Source organism: Scleropages formosus, chromosome 11, assembly GCF_900964775.1.
Source record: "Scleropages formosus chromosome 11, fSclFor1.1, whole genome shotgun sequence".
Classification (NCBI taxonomy): Eukaryota; Metazoa; Chordata; class Actinopteri; order Osteoglossiformes; family Osteoglossidae; genus Scleropages; species Scleropages formosus.
Genome location: NC_041816.1, coordinates 11,379,775 through 11,398,804, shown reverse-complemented (window position 1 = coordinate 11,398,804; position 19,030 = coordinate 11,379,775). Strand labels below are relative to the sequence as shown.

Below are 19,030 nucleotides of genomic sequence, written 5' to 3'. Positions count from 1 at the left end.
AAAAAAAAAAAACCAGGAGTTGTTGCAAGCATTATTTAAACTTGTCTCAACAGTTATTCTCTGGGCTCTGTTCTCACTGCTTTTAGTCCCAACAGACTATTTATAGAGGATATTTAGTGCAGTCTGAAAGTATGTGAACCCCTTGTGTCACTTAGTTTGCCACGAAATCATTATTTAATCAGAAGCACTCTTCCTCATCTGACATAATCACCAATTCTACATGTTAGTTTAGAAAAAAATCATGTGGAGTAGAAAAAAGAAGTAGCTCAAAGTGTAAAAGTGAATCCCAAGTCGCATTAATTAAACCAAGTAGGTAAATGGAATAGGCACTTAAATCAATTTATTTCTTTTTATAAGTATAACATTTTATAGAAGAGTAATTACCATTCCTCTAGGGCTTACATACTTTCAAACAGAGCTGGACATTAAGAATGTATTGTACATTACTCACTACAAGCATGATCTCAAAACCAAAGCAGAACAAAAGCTATTTTGAAAGGGGTAGAGTATTATCCACCTTGGCTCTGTAGGAATGGGACCCTCCCTGAAAGTTGATGACACCATAGGCATCGGTGGGGCTCTCCTCAGTGTGCTTTTCCACTGACCACTGCTCCAGCTCCGGCATCTCATTCTCACCCAGCTTCACGTCCGAGTACTTCATGGCCAGGCTGGCCGTGAAGCCGGCATGCTGCCGCACGAGCCGGCCGCAGCAGCACCTGGAGAATCGGGACACAAGACCTAGGTCAGAGCACAACTCCAGCCGTAAACCCCCATCCGCCCTGCTCATGGTTCCAGTTTAATGTCAAATTCAGCAGTGGTAAAAGGACATTTCACCAAAATCACCTCCCCCAATGTCAAGTACAAGTCCAACAGAAATCTCACAACCTAGTGTTTACAACACATCATGAGCTACACCAATGATTTCCTATGCACAGGTGATGTGCAGCTGCTGCAGGTAATGTACCCTTATGCCATTGTAAACCCCATTAGAATATTTTTCAGATACCATAAAGATGGAAGCTGGTGTTGGCTTAGTGGAATGTGGGTGGAACACATGGTTACAATGTTCCATCCAAAAAATGAAAACGACACTAACAGCTCTAAGATGACAAAAATCCATCCTAACTTGTCATATTGGTGATATTACTTTTCAGTTTACAAATTAATAATGTCGCTTTGGAGAAAAGTGTCTGCTAAATGAATAAATGTAAATCTAATATGTGGTGAAGGAATGGGAAGTTCAGTTTTCTAATGACACTTTCAGTGGCTACCAATGGGCAGCAGGTGAGAGTTTTCAAAGCTATCTTGTACATGATGGACCCAAGCTCAAATTCTTCATCTCCTGATATAGTACCTTTGATCAAAGTATATACCGTAAATTGCTCCGGTAAAAATTACACAGCTATACAAAAGAGGCAAATAATTGCAAAAAACAAAAAAAAAAAAAAAGTCAAAGCAACTTTGGAGAAAAGCATCAGCTGTAAATATTTTAAGCTTGACAGTCAAGTAGTCTTTTTCCTTCCATGTCACAATCCTTGCCAACCAAAAAGCAGGCAACGCTTACCTTACCAGCTGCTGGCAAATCTGGCATCCTGGAAGGCATCTAAAATAAGTAAAGATAAAGTTAATATTTATATGCAGTTCTCCCCAAAAGAACTTCTAAAAACATTTATGTAAGCGAGTTTATTTTTAGCTGGGACCTGCATGATTGTAGTGAACGTGAGGGACTCCAGACGTATGCAAATCCGTATGCAGAAATTGAGTAATTTCCAGATAAGATGCACTCTAAATGTAACATATTTCACAAATCCGGAAGACTTGTTCAAACACCCCATATTCAAATAATCTTTGCGTTGTTTACTTTGCCTTTTCTTGGGAAACCCCAAAAATCTTCTACAGACCCTTCCTACATCTGAAAAATGTGTCTACACTAAAGGAAAACTCAAGTATGATTGGAGTATAATATGCATGAGGCCAGTATACGTTTAAAGCAACATCATGTTGCAAGGGAATTTACTTCTTACATTCCCAGTGACTCTGAAACAGAGGAAGCACACAGTGCATGGTCTCCGCAAATCATGACTTAACTTCTCATGAGGTTGCAGATGCACTGCTTTTCAGAAATAACTGTTTACCACTATCAGCTTTCTGTTATAGTCTGGTAAACAGGTCTTAAGACCTCTTCATTTGTATCTGAAACACTGTATTAAAGGAAACCACAGATTACTAGTACACACAGAAGCTGGCACACTGTGTTTATGTCAATGGCCAGTTTACCACTTAACTATGTTGTTCCAGAAAACACCCCAACCACCTGATCATTCACTAGAAAACTAAGACAATCCAAACAAGCATTTCACTGACACTAGGCAACTTTTTCTCTAAGAAATAATTAAAGAAAAAGATGGGGGGGGATTAAGACAAGATTAACCTGCTCTCTAACTGTGCAACGGAAAGACAAACTGACTTACCAGCTAAAGTATAACTAAGAGGCAGCTTCCGGGGATCTAACCAACTGGCCCAAAGTTTCATGACACACAGAGCCTTCGATGTTAGAATGTGTGGTTTCCATTAACATGGCAGTGGCACGTGGAGTCCTTTGGCAAAGACCTGAGTTTGCTTTAAACTCATCACTGGAATCCATGGCTTATGTAAGACATCTCAAAATAACTCATTCATATGTAATTTATACAAGTAATTTCCTCACAGTCTGCCTGCATCACACCACGAATTATGAAGCAAAGCAGCTGACACATACATTTACCTGCCTGGGCAGTCAACCTAAAATGAAATCAGGTATGATCTTCTCGAAACAGTGTTCCTGCACATTCCGTGCCCCTTTCAGCCGAGCACATTTGGTACGAAGAAAGGGGCTCAGAGGGACCTGAAGGAAGTCTCCTTATTTCTCCTAGCTTCACTGACAGGATTTTCATCCACATGACACACTGCATAATATGCCTCTTCAGATCTCTGGCAATTAACATGTCATATTTCAGCTTGGTCAAGTGGGAACAGAAAAAAAAAAAAAGTCTTTCTGAATTACACCAATCTTTCCCCTTTAACATCAGGCTACAATTCAGAGCTCATGCTTTTCATCAGCAACAAGCTTTGGAGGCCACTGGCTTTGGGTTTATTTAGAAGCTTTTTACAACATACATTCATGCAAAGCTCATTTCAGAAGCTTCTCTGCTGTGATTGACTGGTGTGTTTGCATTTACTGTGTACTCTGCATTTAAAACCAGTCATTTACACCATAATGGTGGAGTGGGCAGAACCGCCGGAAAGTGCTGCTTGTGGCAGCACAAAAACACGTACCTGTGAGGGTCTTTTGACACTGGAAGTATGTACACACATTCCCTCTTGGTGAAAGTGTTTTCTATCCAGGATTTCTGGGACTGTAAAAAGAAGAATGTTATTCTAAACCATAGAAAACAAATGAATGTCATTAAACTGAAGAAGCAGTGTACCAAAATAAATAGAAGAAAAACAAACAGTAAGGCTCTGACTAGCGACAACACAACTCGTAGCCAAATGCAAATTGACTGCTTTCTTATGATGCATCCTAAATTAAATAATATGACAAGGCGTCCGAGTAACCTACTAATCCCGGATTTATTCCCAAAAAAAAAAAAAAACCTACAGGATCAGCAGGCAGATTAATAAACAAACGAAGTAATCAGGGAAAATCCTTTGTATGTGCAATGTTGGTCTGATAGAAGCAGTCCACGGGCACACTGTTACAACAGCACCTGAACTGCCGAAGCAAGATGCCATACCCAGCGAAAGGTTTAACTCCAAAGAATTTTTAATTAACTTTCAAGCCCAATACCTTTTTGTTCTTCCAGCTAAGTCTTATAGGGCCCCATAGAAACCTGGGCATGGAGGCTGCATTCCTCAGTACCACAGCACCTGACTCCTGAACCAACACTGAACCGCTGTATCAAATAAACCAACAGAACTCAAAGGGATTCAGTGCAGACTGTGCAGGACTTCTTTGTGCACTGACCACAAATCTGTAATTTAGCTATGTAAAACAAAAATACCAGGCATGATATTTTTCAATATACTGACAAAGCATATTATAAAATTTACACTTTATCCAAAATAAATGCAAAGATGCTAACAGGTCATCAACAGAGCCTCTTCAATCAATCAGTTTTAATGCAGTCAAATATAATGAAAGTCAAATATACCTGAAGCTCAGCATCTTCTTGTAACAAGGAAGAGTACAGGAACATATCAGGGGTCCTTCGGACATCTCCTAGTCTGACCATACAGTCAACTCTCGGTCTAGATCAGAACCTCTGCCCTGCACATGCTTGCTTAAGTCTCAAAGTCTTCGCGGAAATGGTATTCTAAAATCTCTCTCTGGTTAAAAGCTGAACAATCACCTGGACCCTTCCAACCACCATCTCGCTGTATGGGGCCAGAGAGGAGTCTAGGCTTGCAAATTGCTTTTAAGAGGCAAGGAACTGTAAATTACAGCTGGAGAAAAAGCAAGGCTGAAACGAGACAACAAAGAGGGTCAAACGTGGCAAACCCAGGAGATGAGTGACGCACTCCAAACACCACCTATGGATCCTTGAACCCTACGAGATGGGTACCCTTTCATTCCTTCCCTCAAATGGCCTGGGATTTTGTTCTGCTATTCACACACACTGCACTCCGTAGACTTCCTCATACAATATTTATGCCCCTGCATCATAAAGGACAACACGGCTACCAAACCTAACACACATCTGCTCAAACCGTTAAGAGCAGGGAAACTGGAAGATGCTTGTAAAAAGAAATTCAACTTTTGCGACATGTATTTAACACAAAGCCCGTCTCATCCGTCTGTGTGGTTGCAATAAAGGCTTGGAAGAAAGATAAATCCGTGTCAACCAGTGTGTAACCATGGCATCCCTAGAATGTCAGGCAGCAAAAAATGTCAGGCTCTGCAGCTAGAGCCAAAAACCAAGCAGGTTTTATTTATTTCTGAAATCACAATTCAGTACTATTTGTATACACCATTACTAAAGTTAGCTGCAGTTTTGGCAGTCAGGACTTAAAGCTCACATTCATGAATATAACCAAGATTAGAATATTTTCAGTTATATTAACAGAATAAATACTGAATTTTTTTTCCATATTCAGGCTTTCAATATGTTATTCATCAATGGCAAATAACATCAGCATCTTTGAAGCAAAAGTTAATCAGTGTTTTAGGCTATGACATTTCCTCATAGGTAAGATGAGAGTCACTCAAATTTAAGCAACCACCTTGATTGCAAAACATTAAATTGAAACATGCCTTCAACATGTGAAGTATTCTGGCAATTCTGGTATAAGTGCATATTCCAACAATCTCCAGTAATATCAAAATGTTATCAAGCCTAACATGCATGGAACCCAACTGCTACAGCTGTCATGTTCAGAAGAAAAGAAAACTTTGAAACAATCACAGGCAATGACAACACGAAATATGCCGTCATTAACGCCATAAGTTACCAGCATTATTGTACCCCATTACACCTGATACTCAAGAAGATTTCCTCCTACCTCTGAATATTCCAATTACATTACATGTAGGAGTGATGTTCGATTTCATGAAGGCTTCTTCTCCAAGCTTCAAGCGCACGTGGAAATTCCCATGTTACTCTGTTGACCCAAAGGGCCATTGCTAGTTGCCTTCTCTTTCTCACCCCCCTTCCTCATAACACCTAGGGTCACTGCTGTAAACGTTCACTCCTCCAGTAATAATTAACCTTGCTTACATGAAATGGGAAGAAAAACCTATTACAACATAGATAAGATCTGGCCGACCAATCACACTTTTTTATCACAGTCATAATCGGGAACAACAAGGCTTCAGCAGTGCCGTGTTAAATCAGATGGGTATGGTGTTAAAGTTAATAGCTTAGGCTCTCTGTGAACGAAACAGAAAAAGTAACATTTACAATACATTATACATTTACATTTATTCATTTAGCAGATGCTTTGGAAAAAATCAATGTACATCTCACAGACAATCTATGCATTACATTAGCAGAAAGATTTTTTAAATCATACAAAAGAGGAAAAAAAACGATTGCCACTGCCATTATTTACATAAAGGTCTCTATGACAGTCTCTAACACAGTTAGATGATAAACTTCAATAAAGCCAGCTGTAAAATTAAAGGCCAACTTCACTGACGTATTAAAAGGCATCTTTCTTTGACCTAGTCATTTGAACATCTGAATAAAGTTTGTGGAAAAAAAAAAAAAACAGAGTGATGGAAAACCCAAGAAAGAGCAATTTGTCATTGTATGAATTCTTTGAGATTTTGGTTAACATCTATACAACAAATACCTGAATTACTTCCCTTGATGATTGTGTCAACAAAACTTCAACGATTGACCTCAACCCTTAAGTACATTTACATGCTTTTGTTCAAAGTGACTTACAATGTTAAAACTACTTAGTTATTTGCCACTTTATACAGTAGACAAATTTAACTGGAGAAGATTCCTTGCTCAAGGGTACTACAGCCGGAGGTTGGATTTGAACCTGCGACCTTTGGGTCTAAAGACAGCAGCTCTAACCTCTATACCACCAGCTGTCCCATTACTAGTAACTAGTGATGGTAAACATGCAGCACAACAGACAATTTTCTTCTGCCATTTTCCAGAAGCTGTTGACAAAAAAAGGAAAGACCTGACAAGGCACACTGACTGTCTGCACTAAAAAGGGTCATCTACAGCAATTTTCAATAACATGAATCCAACCTTTCAAAGCAATCTGTGGTTTCACCCCTACAGAAGAATAAATGTACTACGAAGTTGAAAAAAGGCTTTTAATTTTGTAAAAAGTGGAGCTTTCATGAGACTGTATTGGCCTCACATCAACAGCATCAGTTGGGAACTCAAATGTCGTGAAAGATCACATTTCCACTGGCACCTGTTTAACTTTTTATGGGTCACGCCCGTGACAGTGTCATGTACACGCAGTCAAAGAGCAAGGTATGCAGGTGACGCAAAATCACACTTTTCTTGGAAGCAGTGAACCGTCTCCAGTCTTACTTTCCAGGAACAAAGCATATGACAACTTCATGACTGCCATGTTTCAGGTACTAGCTGATTTTAAATCATTTTTAACTTCTTGATAATTTTAAGCTTCAACTCTCCTGTGGAATCAAAAAACCCCAAACTCCTTGTGATGAGTCACAGGACAAAAATCTGATTTACCGCCACCCTTCACTGTCACGCCTCACATTAAGATTATAGCTCGCCATTACATTGTGGGCTGCGTGATGAAAGCCACTTCCCAAGTAGAATGCCATCGCCCTGAGAAGCTGCACTTGGCCTTCCCTATCGGGGAATGAGCCTGGCCCTTGAAGTGCCCCCCACTGACAAAATAACACAAGCCTCGACAGCATGGCCCGTTTTCAATAACTCTAAATAGTCAGGAGCAAATACTGGTATCGTCTCTAAAAAAAAAAAAATTTCCATGTAAACAAATCAATTCAGTAAATAGCAATGCTTCACTTAAACAGAAGGTCAAACCACTACTGAGCTTATAAATGAAATTAGAAACATTCTTATTTAATTTAGCAAATGTTTTTTAAAAAAAATTGTACATCTTCCTCAGTTAAAGGTGTAAAAGTGCAATGAGGAGAGAAACTTGCTTATTCAGTGTCCATTTAGAGCTTGAGGTCCATTATTTTTAACCGAGCACCTTGTACCGTCTGAGACAAGACCTGTCACCGAAGACGATCATATCAGATTAATATTCGGACGGAAATGAGCCAACAATAAGCTGATCTCTTGACGCACAGGTGAACAGCGTTTTACAGAACGAGACCACAAAAACAGCCACTGTAACCTCCTACATGTAAATGTAGAGGTGAGCTCCCATTTTTACAACAATGTACCTGTAATTAATCTCTGCATGATCGCCAACCTAAAATAAAAACTCAATTTCTGAAACAACTTTCACTGGCTGAAAAAACTAGTTTAATATTTTCTCCCCCTCTCAGGGCAGGGAAGTACACCGCCTGCACTACTAAGCTGAAGCATGTGATTAAAAGGTTAGAGTGTGACATAAGAATCGGTTTCACAACGGCCCCCAGTCGACACGGCAGTCCAGTCACTCATGCCAAGACGTGAGAGATCCTTGATTTGTACTGAACAAGAGCATTCTCACAACGGAGCGCGAGTGCATTCACAGGTGCATTAGAACGCTCTCTGGTAACAGAAGCGGCCTAGTGGATATTTAAATTTGACCATTAGGCCACATAGAGCGAACAAAGAAGAGCAGTGGATGGAGTGAATTACACAACTCACCTAACATGACACAAAACAATTTCAAAACACTCATGTGCAAGTTTGACTTTTGGTATGTGAATCGTCAATATGAGAAGCATTCTCTTATTTCCTGCACTTATTTGTACTAAACTATTTTATATATTAAAGGGGGTGCGGTGGCGCAGTGGGTTGGACCGCAGTCCTACTCTCCGGTGGGTCTGGGGTTCGAGTCCCGCTTGGGGTGCCTTGTGACGGACTGGCGTCCCGTCCTGGGTGCGTCCCCTTCCCCCTCCGGCCTTACGCCCTGTGTTGCCGGGTAGGCTCCGGTTCCCCGTGACCCCGTAAGGGACAAGCGGTTCTGAAAATGTGTGTGTGTGTGTGTATTTTATATTAGGAACACTTTTGGAAGCATGTTTAAACAACATTCGAGAACCCCGTCTGGGTAGTGCCTCCAGCCGATGTAAAACTATGCTGACCGAAAGCCACATGAAATGGGCAACCAAGACATTGTCTACTCTAGTCTATTTAAATTACTATTATTTAAAATAATTGTTAAATGGTTACAACAAACTTAAATGACTGCTGATAAAGGGATCTTGGTCAATTGGCTATTAAACTTTGGCAACCACGAAATTATTTCCAACCACTAGCCATCATGACTGAAATTCTGGTAAATTGCACATCTCAAAATAATGCAACAGCAGCTGTACGTCAGGGCAGATTGCTGACTTGACCTGAGAGAAAGTAAGGAAAACATTATTCCATCTCACACTACTGAGATGCCAAACATTCTGGAATCCTGTAGTGCATCAGGTACACATTATCAAGGACTAAAACACACTCAATCTAAAAAGCAAACAAATTCCAGTGCTTAGGGTTCAGCAGTTTCCATACCAGACTGTGAGCATTTATGAATATCAATCTCTCTTATAAACTAGACGATCGCAAGAAAACACCGACTGCTCTGGTCCACCACTCAGCGTGAATCTACTAGACAGTTTGAGGCTAGAAGATATCACAAGTGTTCTTCAAAGTGATGATCAACTACCACTGTGAGACACCAAACAGCTAAATGGGGAAGGGGGGGGGGGAATTCTCACACATGCTGCTACTCAGATGTAGTACATTTTGCTTCCGGTACATTTTCACAAAGATGGGTTTCACTTTTCAGTCTTTTAAGTTCTCCGAAACCATTCGTTTCACTTCCACGTATTAACAAGACGCTAATCAAAGGCATTCAATTAATTTAACAGTTATTGGGTTAACCAGTTGCCCATTCAAATTACTTACTGACACTTAAGGAATTCTATAATAAAATCCAAAGTTTCAGTGTTCCAAAAAAAAAGAAAAAAAAAAGCCCCGCTAATCCAAAACATTTGTCAGCCGTTTACTTACATGCTACAATTAGACATGGTATAAATTAATCACAGTGAATGAACCTACATCTAAAGGCTCTGCCTGTATTCATGGTTACTTGTATTACTGCGAATGACCAAACCTGTCAGCAGCATAGCTTCAGCGGCTTCCAAACATGATAATGTTCCACCAAATGAAAAAACAAAAGACAAGAGAGAGACAAAGCTGAGAAATGCAGCCTGTATGAAACATGAGGGTAAGATGGTGAGAGAGCTCAGGACCAGTAACACACGAGGGGTCAGTGAAGTCGTCACTGTTGACGTACCACCACTGAATGCTGCTCGCTTGTAGGAGGGTTCCTGGCTCTATAACCGTGAAGACTCCAGTCAGATTGCCACCTCATTTATTAGGCCCAAAGACATAATTTAGTGCATTTCACATTTTAAATATGTACTTAGCATCTAAAAAATTCACTAAAAACCTGCATTTTAGTCAATTTATCCATTAGTACTCATTTTAATTATCAATGAGGTTAACCATATAGTTGTGTGCAACCAGTGCAAGTTAACCATCCCTTTTCATTTATCTCATGCTTTTCTCCAAAGTGACTTAAAGTTTTTACAATTATTTACCCATACAGATGTGTAATTTTACTGGAGCAATTTTAGGGAAAGCACCTTGCTCAAGGGTACTAGCCAGAGGTGGGGATCAAACCTGCAACTGGATCCAAAGACAGCAGCTCTAACCACTACGCTACCAGCTGTTCCATAATTAAAGCCAACTTTGCCATAATTAAAATGTTGCTTACATCCCAATTCATTTATTATGCATAGCCATTCATGGGGAAACTTCACTGTTTCACATGCAATATGTACTGCAGTGGAACAGATAAGATCAGTTTACAGAATCTCACTCTTCAAGGAGACACCACAGGTAGGTCTGAGAGCTGTAAGTACCAGAAGTTGCCCAAGACAAACAATGGCAATTAGGATGTGAACACATTTTTTAAGGAGGGGGGGTATCATTTCACAACTCCTCCAGCCTGAAAACCATCTCATGTCAAAATCAGCAGAGGCCTCTCCAAAATACATTCCATGTTTTAGCAAAATATTCAGCATGCAAAGACAAAATTAATAAAACAATCTGGAAATTTCCCCCCATATAAATTTAAATAATTATAATGATCTACACATTTAACAGGTAACATCCCAGTCAAAAAATAATTCCATGTTAAGTCAGCTCTTTCATATTGACTGCAATAGCTAAGCACTAATTTTTTTTAGAATAGAATAGTTTTACATTAAATTTATTTCCCACAAGTTCTTCACTTCAAACTTTCAAAGTCACATACCCAGTGTTGCACAATATAAAATTATAATGCTCTAATTATACCAGATTATAATAAAGCCTTAATTACCAGTATACAAATATCCAATACAATCATACAGTGAGAAAAAAAATTAAGACATGTATCAAACACAGCAGTAAAAATGGATTTTTTACACGTTGCGTCCCACAATCTGTTTCTCTCACGTTCCTCCAATTCCACACAACGTGTATGGATACCGACCCTCAACCCTCAGGAATCCCGACATCTAATCCAATTCCTGCACTCAAAAAAAAAAAAAAAAAAAAAAAAATTAATTAATTAAATAAATAAATAAAATAAAAACCACTCGAAGGGGTTTATTACCAGATGTCTCTGTCTGAAACAGAATTTGAAATTCATTCATACGAGGACTCGCCGCACGAAAGCCGCGCGCGCAATGCTGACGACACTTCTGACGTCATAAGGCAGTGTGTGAGTGAAACACCAGACGGCTCCAGATCAGTGCTGTTATTAGCTCTCTGTACTTAAAGAGTATTTTGCAACCGCGCATTTATTCTCCCTTTGCGATTTACTAAGCCCACCTAGGAAACTGACAGGAAAGCAACGACGTTGAGCCAAACAGTCACATTTTGCAGCTTTGTTTGTGCATCATGTCTGCATGAGACACTCCGTCACCCGGCAGCGCACGGACAGGCTTCCAGCACGAGACCTACGGTATTAGACACCCACAACTCACAGCCCACGAGCTCAAAGCGGCGGAGACTAGCCTGACAGTAAACGATTCACACACGACACGAAAATGCCGAGAAAAAGGCAATCGTTTTTTCGCGAGCAGGGCAGCAACGGTTTCCATGGCTTCGACTGACACGCAGACGCACGGGACCGTCTCCACACACGTCTACTCTGGAGACACACTGACTGAGTGTGACACTCTCATACAGCGGGCTGGAGGGACTGCGCTCCACACGGCGCGTGGGGGAACTCCCGTGTACGTGTTCACGATCAGCCGGCTACACGCCACGGGCTCAGCTCGTCAACGCGTGTGTCGCGCACTTCCCCTCGCCACGCGCCCGAGGCAGAACGCGCCGCACGTAGCGTAGGCAAACGTGGAGAGAAAACGCGTGTCACGTTCGGTGCGTGTGCGCGTCCGAGGAATAGCGGGGCTCCGATCGGTGCGCACGACACGCGCCAGTGCGGCCGATGGCTGCCCTAGTTGACAGCGCTGCGCGCTCCTTCCCGTTTCAGTCACAGACAGCGCAGCCTCAGCCTGGTCGCCCACCACCCCCACGGATCCCGCCGAGCCCTTCGCCGCCGGAGGAAAAAACACGCCATACACAAAACACGCGGCGGGGCCATACCATTCTCTTCACCGTGCAGACTCAAGAAGCGCTGGTCCGTGGCTTTTAGCCATCTATCGGCGCTCTTATCGCTTGGCCCTGGAAGGAAAGCCCGGCTGACGTTGGAGTGATGTGCCTCCGCTCCGGCTCCAGCGGAAGGTGCCTTTTTCATAATTGTGCGACTCCGGACTGACGCTGCGTGACAAGTCAGCTGAGTCAGCCCGCGGGGCGGTCACGTGAGCGGGGCGGGGCGGGGCCAGGCGCCCGGGCGCGAGTCGGGTTACCAAGGAGGCTGAGCGCCGTGGGGGAGCGCTGTAAAACACCGTGCGGCACTGCAGCGAAGCACCGTACTGTACAGTACAACAGCGTAGTGCGGCGATCGCTTTATGTTTGTGTCATCGCACCAGAAAAAGAAAAGGAAAAAAAGTGATATCGCACCATTATGAGTTCTCACAATTCATTCAGAGCTAGTACTAGGATCAAATATACAATGAATGACCATGATGAATATAATTTTAATTAATTCTCAGTGTATGACTATATCGCAGTTTTTATTATCCTTAAGGTTTTGGCGAAAAGCAAATTGAATTACTATTCTTCTAGAAACTTCCTTTCAATTCGTTTACTCTGTCTGGAGTGGTGGCAGAGCCTTGGCAGGGGTCGGAAGGGTTTAGGTTCGAATCCTGCTCATTGATGAGGTAATTACCCCGCATGTACAGAGTAAAAATAGAGTGCTGGCTGAGACAGTAGATCACTGTGATGTTCTATATCGGAAGTCAATTAAAACATCCTCTAAATGAATGTCACTATTACTGTAAAACAAATGTTAATTTTCCCTGGCACCTAGCGGTTTGCACACTGACTATTAATCATGGTTTATTAATTAAAGAAAAAGATGACCTACTTTTTAGATTATTCAAACAATCCACAGCATATGTGATGTTTAGCAATTCATAATAATTTGGGTTCACCAAAGCTATAAAGGGAATTGCTTTCTAGCCAAAAGCACATCCTCAAAATTATTGTAAAGCTGCAGTTGCTGTGTGAAAAAGAAATCTCTTGGACACATATTAATCTGCATTTGCCATAAACATGTAAAAGGTTTGTGCAAAAGACGCACCTGGTGAAAATGAGACAAATAACTAGGATTTTGGAGCATCATCTAACTTATGTGATACAGAACAGAACAAATTTGGTGTCAGTGGGCGAAGCAAGTAATCCAGCTGTATTCTTCTTCACGCTGTGACAATGTGCACAATTTTCTGTTGATGTACTGAGTTTCAGTTTAAGACAAATTCAAAAATGCTCTTAGAAAAATTGCAGTTTGAGGGTTTGTTTGCAGCTGCTGCCTGGATAACAACAGGTACGAACAGACAGAAAGACACCCTAAAGAAGGCCGGTGAACAGTAGTTTTTTCCCCCAGCTGGGAGGCACTCCTACTACTCACACACACACACACACACACACACATTGACTGAAACTGCTTGTCCCAAGCAGGGTGGAGGCAAACTGGAGCCTAACCCGGCAACACAGGGCATAAGGCTGGAGGGGGAGGGGACACACGCAGGACAGGACGCCAGTCTGTCACAAGACACCCCAAGTGGGACTGGAACCCCAGACCCGCCAGAAAGCAGGACCTGGCCAAACCCGCTGCGCCACCGCACCCCCATACTCCTACTGTACACTCTAATTTGAAATGCAGTGGCAACCAGTGTCCTGAGTTCACACACGTTTCAAGCATCTTTTATTAATCTAAACACACAAGTCAGTTTCAAATGGTTCAATGCCATGGTTAGAAAACTGTGCCCATACAAGTCACGAGACCTACGAATACCTACTTCTGGGTCCACCATGCAAGGAAAATGAGAATTGAACTTCCAAACGAACTGAGAAATCTGTGATATGTTCCGATGAGTCATTCTTATATGAATATGTGCACATGAGATAGCTTCAAGCAGAATCCTATAGCTCTGAAATTTCTGGAAATTCAGCAGTCATAGAATAAATCCACACACACATTTCCAGAACTGCTTGTCCCATACAGGGTTGCGGGGAACCGGAGCCTACCTGGTAACACAGGGCGTAAGGTCGGAGGGGGAGGGGACACACCCAGGATGGGACGCCAGTCCATCACAAGGCACCCCAAACGGGACTCGAACCCCAGACCCACCGGAGAGCAGGACTGTGGTCCAATCCACTGCGTCACCACACCCCCCTTGTTAGAATAAATCCATTTTTTTATTAATATTAACTCATATTAGGGAAGGTATCTACTATTATTTAAGTCCAGATTGGACCTGTTGTCAGTTAAGTACTTGTTTTTCATGAACCTCTGTAACACTGATGCTCAATAACCTTGAAAAGACTCAAAGAAAGCCTTATGAAAGGCTAGTTCCAGGCTTCTGCACAGCTCCAGACTATGATTCCATGCCACATGAAATATATTAATATTGGCAGCACATGCCGACCCAAACACCTAATGCTTTTTTTCTGCACTGCCTAATTTTTGGCTTTTACGACCATATTTTGTGGTGTGTGTTTTTTTTTTTTTTTGGTACCCAGTTTCTGTTCACTTTTGCTTGCAGAATACAAAACACAGTGGAGACATGAGTGACACATCTTTACTATAGAAACTGCAGTGCCACCTAGTGGCGTCACTGTCAATGTAACCGGTGTGGAATAAATGAGCTTCTGATGCTTTCATGAGGTGCGCTGATATTTTACCTATAATGGTATTTCAACTATTTTAAATATAGGTCCATAGAAGATTCTCCAAAAATATCTACGTGTTTGGCAGGACGGGAGAAAGAAGTGAAATCAGGATACAATGCACACTTTCTTTTTTTTTTATAAATCCACTTACAAGCCAAGCACCAAAACATTAAGTAAAATTATGAATGCAATATTGTTTTAAGACATTGAAATGTAGAAAATAACAGATCCCGGGTGAGGTATGTTTTTTGTCTTCCCCTTTCAAATGGTGGTTCAATACATTTAAGACATGGGTAGTTTAACATCAAAAACTGGAAAGAGCTGAGCTTTCGGAAGTAGACGTCAGAGCGCAGTTTCTTGTGACAGGTTAGCAATTTCCACAGCCTTGTCTGGAAAAAAGTCTGTGAAGTCTGTGGAAAAACTACTGAAGCCAACTCCCCCCCAAAAAAACACTGCATCACATTTATAGTCGCCAGTCTCCAGTCTCCTTACACTGCTTGTATAAATGCAAAACAAAAACATAACCTCTGGGGAGGAGTTTTAAATATTTGACATCTGTGTCCTTGCCACATGCTTTAAATACATTTTGTATTCTGCTGGGAGGTTTAAACATATTAATCATGATAATAATGATTAATATGATCATGATAATAATGTGCATTAAAAAAAAGAAAATGGCTCTCGGATAAATCCCAGCGGTACCTCTGAGATGCCAGTTCCACACAGGTTTCCATCAATGGAAGTCAGTCAGATACTGATTCACTGTCACTCACAGCACATTGCTTTGAGCAGATGTCAGCTATATTCTCAACAGTAAGCTAATTCAGACATGCCAAAAATAAAAGAAGTACATTTAAGGAGATGCTGCAAAAATACAGGCAGTCCACAGTAAATTCACTCTAAATTCAATTCCCCTCTGCTCCCAGCTCTCCTCCCTTCAGTCCGAATACAATGCGGATGACGATGAAATTTGTGAGTGAGGGCAGAGTGGACTGGCACATCTTTGCAAAAAGTATGACAGTGAACCATGAAGAGCAATGTGTCTGCTCAGTTGTGTTTGCCTTTCGTCACACTTTTCCCAACACTGGAATTATTATCCCACAAACAAAACTCCATAGGTGATGCAGACATCAGTGTTGGTCCTGGATGACAGATCAAAATCGGCTTCGTGACGTATAAACCCAAAGGTCTTGCAAAATCCAGATTTTAAAAATTAAAAATCACTGGGAAATAAATCTGACAGTAATTTTAATAACTCCTTTTAACAAATTAAAGAATAATATAGTTTTATAGAACTTTGAAGCATTACCTGTCTAAAAGAGCAGCTGTATATATATATATATATATCTGTATATATATATATATATAGAAAAAAATGGTTAAATTCTAAATGTTACCATTAAAAAAAAAATAAAAATCTTACAACATACTGTACTATCTTGGAGTGTATTTTTCATAACATGCAGGATTCTAAATATTTCCTAGACGACATTTCTGAAGACCACTTCCTGTAGACACCCACAGCTCTCCTACTCGTCGCGAGGCAAACAGACCAGTGTTTGTTTGCCCAGACAGTACCTGTCTTCACTGCACTTCTACGACCTGCAGACCACAGCCGTGCGGACGGAGCGGGGCCCGCAGCAGCAACAGCACAGAGACAGTTTTGCTCAGTGTAAAACCCTGCACTAACATGGAGATGTGCTCCTAGGAAGACAAGACACGAAATCTGCCCCGCTTCTACTGTTGTAAAGGACTTGGCTGGATTCTTGTGGGAAGGAATTTCACAACCACTCTGGTCCATGTTACTCGCTTTTAATAATGCAAAAACACATACAGGAGTTTCTCGACACTGAGAAAAAGACTCTACTGATCTGTTTCAATTTGTATCATGAACTCATTAAAAAGCCCTCAGAGACACTAGCAAATTTTACTAAAAATACATATTGTTATATAAAATAATCATATTCACAAATAAATGATTATAAAATAACTATTTTATTACATTTAAAAATTTGGAAGACATCCACTTAAAAAAAATACATATTATATGGTGTACAGACACAAATTTCTGGGTATTACAATCCAACACCAAAAAATATTCATAAGAGCAAAGAAAAGTGACTCACAAGCCCACGAACCTTGATTATTCTACAGAATCATATGTATGCTTTTGTAATAACATGTGAGAAGACAGTTGTTTAAAAAATTCCATTTACATTGCTTCAAATATGGATTATCCAGACACTATAATGAATGCATGCCTCAATGACCCTGCTAATAAATGGAGACATCTGGTCTTTATTGTTATTAATTTGTTGCCTTGGTGATGCTTTTATCCAACACTGATTTCAGAATTTCACCAATTTATACAGCTGGGTATCTTTACTGATTTAATTCAAGTATGTCAATCTGAAGGGCACTACAAGCAGTGCTCGCGAACGGGGCTAAAACCAGCAACACTAAGAGCACAAGTCCATGTCCCTAAATACTATGCTACTTGCTGCTCATAAAACAGAAAAAGCAATAATTGTTCTATGAAAAGTGAGACACTCACAATATGGAGTGAGACACCACTTTGGTTTTTAGGTTATTTTTTGGTTTCCTTCAACTTTAACAGTGCAAGGAAAGTACAGGTCTTTAGTAAAAGTACTGTGATGAGTTTAAATATTTACCATGGATCAGTTATTGTTAGTCCAGATTTCAGAATGCTATGATGTAAACAATGCCCCTCCTTGACAACCAGGGTGTGTTGTTTGACGGCTTGCATCATCATCATCATCATCACCAACAGCTTCATTGATATTGGTGTGAAAAACACAGTAAATCCCAGCACACCATGCTGTGGAGGAAGGGAAACAAAACTCCTAAAGGAAGCATATATGACTTATAAATCATTAGTCCTTCCACATTTAGTTTGTTGTATACATTTATGTCATGGAGAATTAATTAGAAATCAAGAAATTGAAAATAAACAATACCAAATACAAAATAACATTGGAATTGTGGATAATTACACATTTCTACATACATATTCTGTAAACATAACATCACATTAAATAACTTTTTAAAAAGAATGTTCTTTTTATACTTTTACATTGGTTACAATATTTACTATTTTGTCTGCACTTTTTCGCAGTAAATCAGTAAAAATGAAGAATTGTGGATTTACTTACAAAGTCAAGATGCTTTAATGGTCATGACTGTGCACCTTCAGATGCCCTGTTACTATAGCCGCCCTTAGATTTCATTTGGTCCTGAACACCATCTATCTTTAAAAGAAATGGAAAGACATTTAGAAGCACTGATTCATATTTTACACTAATTAAGAGAATTCTTATTACCACTCTTCTTAGTTCTGAATAATCAGAACTGAAAAGAAATCAATTTTCTTGATACTATTAGACATACAGTACACTATGATTACATTTATTCATTTAGCTGACACTTTTCTCCAAAGCAAATTACAGTGTTGAGGTTACAATTATTTACCCATTTATACAGCTTTGTAATTTTACTAGAGCAATTTAGGGTAAGTACCTTGATCAAGGGTACTGCAGCTGGAGGTGAGGCTTGAACCTGCAACCTTTGGGTCTAAAGGCCGTAGCTCTAACTACTACATTACCAGCTGATTATATTGTATTTATCAGCAGTTTGGAAGAAAAGGTCTTATGTGCTAGAGAACACATACAAAACACACAGCACTTACTGAAAATCCCAAAGTAACATCCCCTGAACCCACGTGGGTGGTGTGGACGAAGTTTGTCGGCTCTCCAATCATTGAACGATCTATTCGCCGTCGCCTTTTCTGTAATATAATAAAAATGTTACTTAATGTAATGATTGCTTCTACATTTATTCATTTAGCTGATGCTTTTCGCCAAAGCAACTTATAATGATTTGCCCATTTACACAGCAGGGTAATTTGTATTTAAGGAAGTGGGATTAGAACCTGCAAATTCTGAGTTCAGAGGCCACAGTGCTAACAACTAACATCACTCTACACTTGTCACAACTGACATTATTAAAAT

At 40.4% G+C, this 19,030-nt stretch overlaps 1 protein-coding gene across 5 annotated transcripts in view; it reads right to left on the bottom strand.

Annotated features, from left to right (window-relative positions):
* Positions 1 to 12,468, bottom strand: part of LOC108941140 (transient receptor potential cation channel, subfamily M, member 7) — a 35,690-nt gene extending 23,222 nt beyond the window's left edge. Inside the window, exons 1-4 of one of the 5 annotated variants that reach the window (XR_001966610.2) lie at positions 4,194 to 4,430; positions 3,316 to 3,395; positions 1,565 to 1,603; positions 518 to 716 (exon numbers count right to left, since the gene is read on the bottom strand). Coding sequence is in view for 4 of the 5 variants with exons in the window: in XM_029256139.1 (XP_029111972.1) it covers positions 518 to 716; positions 1,565 to 1,603; positions 3,316 to 3,395; positions 4,194 to 4,274 (399 nt within the window). In the remaining variant the exon portion in view is untranslated. Of the gene's footprint in view, positions 1 to 517; positions 717 to 1,564; positions 1,604 to 3,315; positions 3,396 to 4,193; positions 4,440 to 12,311 lie in introns of those variants that run through there. The other 4 variants (XM_018763721.2, XM_029256139.1, XM_018763719.2 and 1 more) reach the window with 4 other exon arrangements.
* Between the last annotated feature and the right edge of the window lie 6,562 nt (positions 12,469 to 19,030).